This window comes from Salvelinus alpinus, chromosome 6 (genome assembly GCF_045679555.1).
Source record: "Salvelinus alpinus chromosome 6, SLU_Salpinus.1, whole genome shotgun sequence".
In the NCBI taxonomy this organism is placed as follows: Eukaryota; Metazoa; Chordata; class Actinopteri; order Salmoniformes; family Salmonidae; genus Salvelinus; species Salvelinus alpinus.
In genome coordinates, this window is record NC_092091.1 from 41,156,710 (window position 1) to 41,167,331 (window position 10,622).

Consider the following 10,622-nt stretch of genomic DNA (forward strand, 5'->3'; position numbering starts at 1 on the left):
ACAGCTTATCATCTTCAGTGGACAATTTTGCAATTTTGTTCATACTGGTGAATCGGCGTTTGTGTTGTGTGGTTGCAATATCAACAAGCCCTCTGGTATATCTTGGCATGCATCATTCAAGACTAAGTTTAAATTGTGTGCAGCGCAATGGACATATAATACACTATGTCTCAGGAAAGACTGTCTCGGTTGGCAACGCTCAGTACAGAAAACAGTAGGGCCCGCAACTTGCACTCTTAAAAAATATGTTATTTTTTAACACATCCGTGTATCTAGATAGGGATGACACTACTTTTAACACAACCACTGCATTGGCACAACAAGATTTGAATAAATATTTTTTGTCAATTCCTGCAATTAATGTGTTAAAAGCTGAATACACCCTAGATGTGTTAGATTATTGACCAATCACATTGCGGATCTGAAATCTTTATGCATCTATGCTGCGGCCACACACCCTCGCCCTCACGCTCTGAAAAGTGAAGTGACCACTGACAGCCTGGAGTGAGTCTCAGCCAGCCAGCAGGCAGAATACAAAACAAGGTAGATTTACGCATTATATGAATGAGGTAGCCATTTTAAGCTAATGCGGAGCGGACACAGCAACATTTTTGCCCTGATTTATAAAAAATATGTCTCAAGAAGTTAGGCTAGTTAGGCACAATTTTCCAATAATCATTATAATTATCATATTTTTTAAATTGTTTAAAAAAAATTTTTTGGGGGTAGATCAGCTTCAATATTGCAGATAGATTGTAGCTTTCATCAATGTTATTGTCTGCATCATGTCCAATCCCTCATATATTACTTGTAAATATATACAGTACATACACATACATACATACATACATACATACATACATACATACATACATACAGTGGGGAGAACAAGTATTTGATACACTGACAATTTTGCAGGTTTTCCTACTTACAAAGCATGTAGAGGTCTGTAATTTTTATCATAGGTACACTTCAACTGTGAGAGAAGGAATCTAAAACAAAAATCCAGAAAATCACATTGTATGATTTTTAAGTAATTAATTTGCATTTTATTGCATGACATAAGTATTTGATACATCAGAAAAGCAGAACTGAATATTTGGTACAGAAACCTTAGTTTGCAATTACAGAGATCATACGTTTCCTGTAGTTCTTGACCAGGTTTGCACACACTGCAGCAGGGATTTTGGCCCACTCCTCTATACAGACCTTCTCCAGATCCTTCAGGTTTCGGGGCTGTCGCTGGGCAATACGGACTTTCGGCTCCCTCCAAAGATTTTCTATTGGGTTCAGGTCTGGAGACTGGCTAGGCCACTCCAGGACCTTGAGATGCTTCTTACGGAGCCACTCCTTAGTTGCCCTGGCTGTGTGTTTCGGGTCGTTGTCATGCTGGAAGACCCAGCCACGACCCATCTTCAATGCTCTTACTGAGGGAAGGAGGTTGTTGGTCAAGATCTCGCGATACATGGCCCCATCCATCCTCCCCTCAATACGGTGCAGTCGTCCTGTCCCCTTTGCAGAAAAGCATCCCCAAAGAATGATGTTTCCACCTCCATGCTTCACGGTTGGGATGGTGTTCTTGGGGTTGTACTCATCCTTCTATTCCTCCAAACACGGCGAGTGGAGTTTAGAGCAAAAAGCTCTATTTTTGTCTCATCAGACCACATGACCTTCTCCCATTCCTCCTCTGGATCATCCAGATGGTCATTGGCAAACTTCAGACGGGCCTGGACATGCGCTGGCTTGAGCAGGGGGACCTTGCGTGCGCTGCAGGATTTTAATCCATGACGGCGTAGTGTGTTACTAATGGTTTTCTTTGAGACTGTGGTCCCAGCTCTCTTCAGGTCATTGACCAGGTCCTGCCGTGTAGTTCTGGGCTGATCCCTCACATTCCTCATGATCATTGATGCCCCACGAGGTGAGATCTTGCATGGAGCCCCAGACCGAGGGTGATTGACCGTCATCTTGAACTTCTTCCATTTTCTAATAATTGTGCCAACAGTTGTTGCCTTCTCACCAAGCTGCTTGGCTATTGTCCTGTAGCCCATCCCAGCCTTGTACAGGTCTACAATTTATCCCTGATATCCTTACACAGCTCTCTGGTCTTGGCCATTGTGGAGAGGTTGGAGTCTGTTTGATTGAGTGTGTGGACAGGTGTCTTTTATACAGGTAACGAGTTCAAACAGGTGCAGTTAATACAGGTAATGAGTGGAGAACAGGAGGGCTTCTTAAAGAAAAACTAACAGGTCTGTGAGAGCCGGAATTCTTACTGGTTGGTAGGTGATCAAATACTTATGTCATGCAATAAAATGCAAATTAATTACTTAAAAATCATACAATGTGATTTTCTGGACTTTTGTTTTAGATTCCGTCTCTCACAGTTGAAGTGTACCTATGATAAAAATGACAGACCTCTACATGCTTTGTAAGTAGGAAAACCTGCAAAATCGGCAGTGTATCAAATACTTGTTCTCCCCACTGTACATACATACATACATACATACATACATACATACATACATACAGTGCATTCGGAAAGTATTCAGACCCCTTGATTTTTTGTTAAATTACAGCCTTACTCTAAAATGTATTAAATCGTTTTTCCCCCTCATCAATCTACAAACAATACCCCATAACGACAAAGCAAAAACAGGTTTTTAGAATTTGTTGCAAATGTAATCAAAATAAAGACATTTAATATCAAATTTACATACAGTTGAAGTCGGAAGTTTACATACACCTTAGCCAAATACATTTAAACTCAGTTTTTCACAATTCCTGACATTAAATCCTTGTACAAATTGTTTAACTTGGGTCAAATGTTTTGGGTAGCCTTCCACAAGCTTCCCACAATAAGTTGGGGGAATTTTGGCCCATTCTTCCTGACAGAGCTGGTGTAGCCTCGCTACTGCTATTTTTCAATGTCTTTTTACTGTTGTTTTTATTTCTTTACTTACCTATTGCTCACCTAACACCTTTTTTGCACTATTGGTTAGAGCCTGTAAGTAAGTATTTCACTGTAAGTCTACACCTGTTGTATTCGGCGCACGTGACAAATAAACTTTGATTTGATTTGATTTGGTCATTATGGCCCAATTTTTTTTTTTCTTCATCAGACCAGAGTACATTTCTCCAAAAAGTACAATCTTTGTCCACATCTGCAGTTGCAAACCGTAGTCTGGCTTTTTATGGAGGTTTTGGAACAGTGGCTTCTTCCTTGCTGAGTGGCCTTTCAGGTTATTTCGATATAGGACTTGTTTTACTGTGGCTATAGATACTTTTGTACCTGTTTCCTCCGGCATCTTCACAAGGTCCTTTGCCGTTGTTCTGGGATTGATTTGCACTTTTCGCACCAAAATACGTTAATCTCTAGACAGAGCGCGTCTCCTTTCTGAGCGGTATGACGGCTGCGTGGTCCTATTGTGTTTATACTGGCGTACTATTGTTTGTACAGATGAACATGGCACCTTCAAGCGTTTGGAAATTGCTCCCAAGGATGAACCAGACCTGTGGATGTCTAAAAAAAATAAAAAATTCAGAGGTCTTGGCTGACTTCTTTTGATTGTCCCATAATGCAAAGAGGCACTGAGTTTAAAGGTAGGCCTTGAAATATATCCACAGGTACACCTTCAATTGACTCAAATTATGTCAATTAGCATATCAGAAGCTTCTAAAGCCATGACATAATTTTCTGGAATTTTCCAAGCTGTTTAAAGGCACAGTCAACTTAGTGTATGTAAACTTCTGACCCACTGGAATTGTGATACAGTGAATTATAAGTGAAATAATCTGTCTGTAATTAATTGTTGGAAAAATTACTGGTGTCACGCACAAAGTAGATGTCCTAACCGACTTGCCAAAACTATAGTTTGTTAACAAGAAATTGTATGTAAACTTCCGACTTCAACTGTAAGTATTCAGAATCTTTACTCAGACAAAGATCAAGGGGAAGATATATAAGTGTTTTCCATATATGAATAGTGTAAACTTTTATTTGCTGACACCCACAGTCAAATTTTGGCACCAGTAGAGTAGCTATCTAGCTATATAAACCACACCCCTCTGCAAACATGGCTTCTCCGATGTTGGTTACAAGGCAGTACTTGTTTTAATTAGGTAAGAGAATATCATGTCACCATTGGTGTATTAAAATGAGAGAGGGTGATGTCACCCTATCCCCTTAATAATCCCGCCTCCTGAATGCAGGTATTTGACATGGGGGAAGGGACTAGTAACTTTATGATCAAACTTTATCAATGTAGAAGCAAAATATAAAATCATACTTTGGTCATCATACTTTGATCTGGTTTCATCCAAATATCATCACATTTCATGAAAATGTTTTTCATGAAATTGGATGATATTTTAGGGAGGCAAACTTTGACCTTTTGGCGGTCCAGAGAAACTACGTTATGCCACAGCTAGTAAGCCACTTTTGGTAAGCAGAACTGGCGCTGGGGTTCATCCCCACTGTTCATCCCGCAGCGCCAGTTCTGCTTCTCTGAACAGTGACCAGAGCGATTTTTTAATGTTTTTCTTCTTCTAATTAATATAATGCAATGTATAATAATCCTATTCTAGACTTCTGAGAATATACTTAACTGAAGTTAGTGTTTTTTTCTCTCCTCTCCTCCTTGATAGAGAGGGTTGCTTAAGCAACACACGCAGAGGCTGAGTTTACACATCTTCATTTCAGTAATTTGGTCTTTTGATCAACCAGATCAGCTCTGAAAAAGATCTGCTGTGGAAAGAGTTGATGTATAAAAGACTAATTAGTGGAAAAAATATCAGAATTGGGCTGCCTATCTGAACGTAGCCGCTAATGCTTATCTAAAGAGGGTTTAGGGAGGTTGAGGGACACGGATGGAGTAGGTCTCGTTTCAAAGAGACCTATATCGCTCTCTCTCTCTCTCCAGAAAATGATCAAAGGTTCAGATGAGTTCACGCCAACAGACGGGCTGATATCAAGTGGCGGCTGTGGCCCTCACTGACAAAGCAAACCAGAGGTATCATGTCCACCTGGTCTTTGTCTCCTCATATGGAGTTTCAATTTGCTTATTTCATTAAGATGACAGAGAAAACTGCTTCAAAGAGGAAGCGATCAAACGTTATAAGTTTAGGAAATAGTTTTTAAATAGAATTTTGAAGTTTGATTATGGGACTGCCAACTGTAGCCTACTGTACCGAAATAAAAGTGGAAGATATCAGTAAATTGTTCTGTGTACAGGATAGTGTCAGCCAGGTCACCCGTGATACAAGTCAGTATTCAACATCCATCTATGTCTGAGGACATCAGGAGATGACATGGAAAGTGGCCACCATGGGCAACAGTGAGCGTTGTTACTTCAAGTAGGTCTTGCGTCTGCCTCCGGTTGCAAGTTCAAATCCAGTGACAGAAAGTCGTTTTTGATATTTTAGTTTTAAGCCTATCCCAAACCTTAACACTTACCTTAACCATTCTGAGTTAATGTCTAACCTTAAGAATTTGGAGTTAATGCCTGAACTTAATACAAACCTTAAATATTCAGAGGTAATGCCTAAATTTAACCTTAAACATTTTGAAATTTGACGTTTGAGAAACATGGATCAACATCACATTCTGATGTGAGACTGTGAGAGCTGGTAGACAGTGTACCTTTACACTTCTTTATAACACTTACCTGCTTATTCATATGGGTTGCATCATAGTTTTATATCTTGAAATAACAGCTTTAAAACTTTAAGGGCACGGAGACAAACTGTTGTCTACTTGACAAGCACGTAATACAGTATAAGCTGAATTGATATACAACTTGAAATTCTCTATGAAAACGTGGGCTTGCTCTAAAAGGGCTGAAATGTCAATCTAGATTTAGACTGTGTCACGTTCCTGACCTATTTTATGTTATTTTTTGTATATGTTTAGTTGGTCAGGGCGTGAGTTGGGGTGGGCATTGTATGTTTTGTGTTTAGATCACTGTTAATCAGCCTTATATGGTTCTCAATCAGAGACAGGTGGTTTACGTTTTCCTCTGATTGGGAACCATATATAGGCTGGCTGTTCACACTGTTTGTTTGTGGGTGATTGTCTCCTGTGTTTGTGTCTGCGCACCACACGGGATTGTTTCGGTGTTATTTCGTTTGATGTAGTCTGTTTCCTGCTCGTGAGTTCTTCGTGTCTATTATTGTAAGTTCCATGTTCAGGGGCCTGTTGCACAAAAGTAGAATTAAGACATCCGGGATAAATGACTCAGCTGAGCTCAATGAAGCCAAAACATGTGCGTCCAGGCTTAATTGGTTGCACAAAGACCAAGCCAGGATGAGCAGACACGGATTCATTAAGCCAGGTGAAACCAATCCTGGATAGGTGCGCGCTCACGGCTCACTCAAATAGACCCCGCCACAGATCACAGATTAACTGATTTACCATGGCAACTAGAGCCGCGTACTTTTCCCCGTCGGAAGCACAAATCCTCATGGAGGCATACGAGGAGGTAAAAGATATAATTAAGAAGAAAGGCAACACCGCCACAGTGATAAAGCAAAGAGAAAAAGCGTGGCAAAGTATTGCAGACCGCCTGAATGCGTAAGTAGTGCACAATTACACACTCACCGCTCCGCTGAAACATCACAATTACAATTCAAATATTTAATTCACATCTCCAAAAATGCAGTTGTACTGTAATTATGAAACGGTTAAATTTTTAATTGAAATGCACTGCAGATATGAGTGAAATTGTGTAAAGTAACTCCATCACACTGTATAAAGCTATGATAAATTTTTTGATATTTTTACTGAAAACAAGACAAAAATACCAAGTAATTTTTTGCAGTGTGACTCCATTAAATGTGTGTGTGTGTGTGTGTGTGTGTGTGTGTGTGTGTGTGTGTGTGTGTGTAGATTAAACATGAACGGGCCAAAACGGACATGGCAGCAGGTCAAAATCAAATACAAGAACATTCTGCAGAATGGTATGGTCCCTGACTAATATTTAACAAAGCACAAGCATATATTGTACCCAGAAGGTGCCTGCTCACACATTGTCTGTACTGTTTTAGCAGTGAAAAAGAATACCCACAGACAAGGCACGGGTGGTGGGTCACCAAAGGCTGACCTTACCCCAGCAGAGGACATGGCCTTGGAGCTAAATAAAGGCAGGCCCGTCTTAGAGGGGATCCCTGGGGGGAAAGAGACGAGCATAGGTTCCTCCCAAGATGCCACCCGCTTCATTCAAGGTATGTCCTTCCATCTCTACATGGGATACAACCACATTCATATTGAATCAATTTGGACTGTCTGACTTTGGTTTACCTATTGCCTTGCAGTGTCTGGCAGCACTGTGTTCCTGTTAGAGCCACCAGCACAAGCACCAGACGATGCTGATCCAGTGAGTACTCCATCAAAGGCATACTGTAGGCCTGGCATGTCTTGTCTACTAGCTTCAATATGAATCCGATTAAATGTGATAGGGTGAAGGCCCCAGTGCAGCAGCAACAGCACATGATGGAGACGATGATGAGGAGGAGACCATCTCTCTGGATTCCAGAAGGCATGAGGTATCATGTTAAGACTGTGAAAGTACTATTTACTCTACAATGGTGAGGAGTCCTCATCAAAATCAAAAAATCTAATTTCTTTTACAGGACCCAGATGCTATACAGTGGGAAAACCAGCCTGGCAACAGTGCGTATTAATAAAAGGACACCACATCCTGCCAAATTCCAGCTGCGCTAATTGTATTGTGTTCACAGAGCTCACAAGCTATCAGAAAGTTGTATGGCAACCACCTCCGGCGCCAAATAGAACTGGCAGACATAGACATTCAGTACAAGAAGAAAAAGATGGAAAATCTTGCACTGGAGTCCGAAATAAAAAAGAGGACAATTAGGAAACTGGACCTTGAAATAAAAAAACTTGAGAGGGAGGTGAGATATGCCTTCAATGTACACTGTATGCTAACTGTAACACAAATGTATTAATCATTATTTTTCTTTCCTCCCCCAGCTCCAAGAAGATGACACAGCTCAAAATAAAAATTAGGTATATTCTCGTAAAGTCAAGTGAGCCATGACATATGAGCTCTTATTGTGAGCACACAGGACGGTGGCATCTTTCTAAGGTTTTTTTTATTTTCCCAGCAATCAGTACAACCAAGTCATCGTTATAAGGCATCGCCCTCTTTTGCCCACCCCCCCAGCACCAGGTGTGGCCACTAGCCTATATGAAGGCCCAAAATTGTGTGTTCCTTTCTGCTCTGACAATGGCATGCCCATTCGTGCGAGATGTGGTGGATGAAGAAGCACTTGTGCTGAGGAGAGCCTTCAGGCGAGAAAGGGTCTTCAGGGACCGGTTGGACCCACTGGCCTTCCCTGATGACCATCTATATGAAAGATACAGGTTTTCTGCAGATGGCATCAGGTATCTATGCAGACTACTGGGTCCCAGGATTAAGCACCGCACTGCACGGAGCCATGCACTGAGTGTGGAGCAAATGGTTTGTGTGGCCTTGCGCTTTTTTGCTAGTGGAGCCTTCCTGTACTCAGTGGGGGATGCAGAACAGCTGAACAAGGCCACAATTTGCCGCACAATAAGGAGTGTGTGTCTGGCTATCAAAGCATTAGCAGATGTCTTCATCTCCTTCCCTGGCCACAGAAGACTCTGTGACATCAAAGAGGAGTTCTATAGGATTGCAGGTAAGAGGATCTACAAATTACAGGACAACTGTTAACACATAGTAGGATACTCATTACTTTGTGTGACAGGTTTCCCCAATGTCATTGGTGCAGTGGACTGCACACACATAAGGATAAAAGCCCCCTCAGGTGCCCATGAGGCCGATTTTGTGAATAGGAAATCCTTTCACAGCATTAATGTTCAGGTGAACATAACTTTTTGATATTGTCCATTGACGAACACTCTGCATTGCCAGTGATGTGCATTGATTGGTGTAATATTCCTCATCTTATGATTTCAGATGGTCTGCAATGCTGACTGTGTGATCAGCAATGTTGTGGCAAAATGGCCTGGCTCAGTCCTTGACTCCAGAATCTTTCGGGCCTCTGAAATCTATCAGTGCCTATCACAAGGTAAGCCACACAACCCCTATTTATAACCATCATGGCTGTGTCAAGAATATCACTGTGTTTATGAGGTAGTAATGATGAGATTTTGTGTTGACAGGTGAATTCTCTGGTGTGTTGCTGGGAGACAGGGGGTATGGCTGCCAGCCTTTTCTCCTGACACCTTTCACAGACCCCCAGGAAGCACAGCAGGCCTACAACCATGCCCATGCCAGGACCAGGGCCAGAGTTGAAATGACCTTTGGCCTCCTGAAGGCACGCTTTCACTGCCTTCACAAATTAAGGGTCAGCCCTGTTAGGGCATGTGATATTACTGTGGCTTGTGCTGTCCTCCACAATGTGGCCTGCCTGAGGAAGGAGAGGGCCCCCAGAGTGCCACCAGCCATGGACTGGGACAATCCGGCAATCTTCCCTGATGACGACAGTGGTCGGCTGCTGAGGGACCAATATGTGTTGAATTATTTTAGTTAGTATGTGTGCTTTCAATTTTGGTTAAATATGTCCTGCGGTGGCAGAGGAATTTGGTTTTTTTTGGGTTCGTTTTTTGACGAATTTGGCCTCTTATGATGTTTGTGCGGTATACTGTGTGTAATACAAGGCTGCAGGGAGGCTACTGCATCCATTCATTTGTCTGTTCAGTTGATGTGTATGGATTTGTCCTGCATTTATTTTAGTGTGCAGACATGCAGGGTGTGTTATATACAGACCTTTGAATGTGTATGTATCATTTTGTATAATATGCTTGGATTCTGTGCTTTCCATCTTGTAGAGTCACTGTGACTTCAGTTTCGAAAGGAGCTGATGGTTTACCTGCTTTGTTTTGTCCTTATTCAATAAAGGAACATAATGTTACACATTGTGTTTTTATATTCATATGGAATGTGTATTTGTTTATATGACAGAGTACTAGGGCCACACTGAAGAAAAAGGATAAAGTCATAAATTTATGAGGCTGGTTCTTTCTGCAGAAAAGCTACATATTGTTTTTACAGTTTTGATACTTATGACAATGTGATACTTAATATTCTGGCACATCAGCATGTCTTTGTTTATGAAACCATACTGAAGTACAATTTCACGAAATGCCCCACATCTGTCATTTTAACAACTGTCCTCCTTTAAAACAACTGGTTACAATATTATGACTTGTGTTTTTTTCCCCTCTGTGGCCCTAATATTCTATCATTTTATATATAGCCTTATAGTCTATGGGAAACTGTAAATTATCTAATGATAGCAACATCATCTAAAAATCATTTTTTATCCCAAATCATTGAAATTAATGATCACAAACGTTTAAATAATAACAGTGGGTCTAGTTATATGTGATAACAATGTATAGTGAGCAGTGAAATAACTATTGGTTTCCATTTGTGGTGATTGCTGACTGACATTAGGGATGAGATTAAATAGATCCTGGAATTTAGCCTGGTCTGGAGCAGGCTAGCTCCACAGAATAAATCTCCATGGTAATTTATACCATAACATATCCTCCTGCCCCCTATCCATCTTTAGTGCAACCGGATTACGGATCAATTGAGCCAGGATCACCAAGATATCCT

General features: G+C 41.1%; 1 protein-coding gene across 6 annotated transcripts; it reads left to right on the forward strand.

Moving 5' to 3' along the window:
* The first annotated feature begins 6,148 nt into the window (after positions 1-6,148).
* LOC139578705 (putative nuclease HARBI1) lies at positions 6,149-9,933 on the forward strand. 6 transcript variants are annotated; one of them, XR_011675595.1, is made up of 9 exons: positions 6,189-6,951; positions 7,039-7,215; positions 7,306-7,367; positions 7,450-7,536; positions 7,624-7,905; positions 7,985-8,020; positions 8,119-8,673; positions 8,955-9,066; positions 9,161-9,933. XR_011675595.1 is itself a non-coding variant. In XM_071406656.1 (8 exons), exons 1-6 carry the CDS (start codon positions 6,408-6,410, stop codon positions 7,672-7,674), a joined length of 606 nt encoding a protein of 201 aa, XP_071262757.1. In that variant the 5' UTR covers positions 6,149-6,407; the 3' UTR covers positions 7,675-8,673; positions 8,955-9,066; positions 9,161-9,933. The 6 variants fall into 5 exon arrangements, 3 of the variants coding, with proteins under 3 accessions (XP_071262757.1, XP_071262758.1, XP_071262759.1); XM_071406656.1 differs by having other exon boundaries at positions 6,149-6,565; positions 6,881-6,951; positions 7,624-8,673; XR_011675594.1 differs by having other exon boundaries at positions 7,985-8,673.
* The last annotated feature ends 689 nt before the right edge of the window (positions 9,934-10,622 follow it).

Excerpts from the sequence above, each read along its gene's own strand:
- LOC139578705 (XM_071406656.1), top strand. The coding sequence starts at position 6,408 with ATGGCAACTAGAGCCGCGTACTTTTCCCCGTCGGAAGCACAAATCCTC. Across the intron at positions 6,566-6,880 it reads ATTGCAGACCGCCTGAATGC|ATTAAACATGAACGGGCCAA; the intron begins GTAAGTAGTGCA and ends GTGTGTGTGTAG. Across the intron at positions 7,216-7,305 it reads TGCCACCCGCTTCATTCAAG|TGTCTGGCAGCACTGTGTTC; the intron begins GTATGTCCTTCC and ends ATTGCCTTGCAG.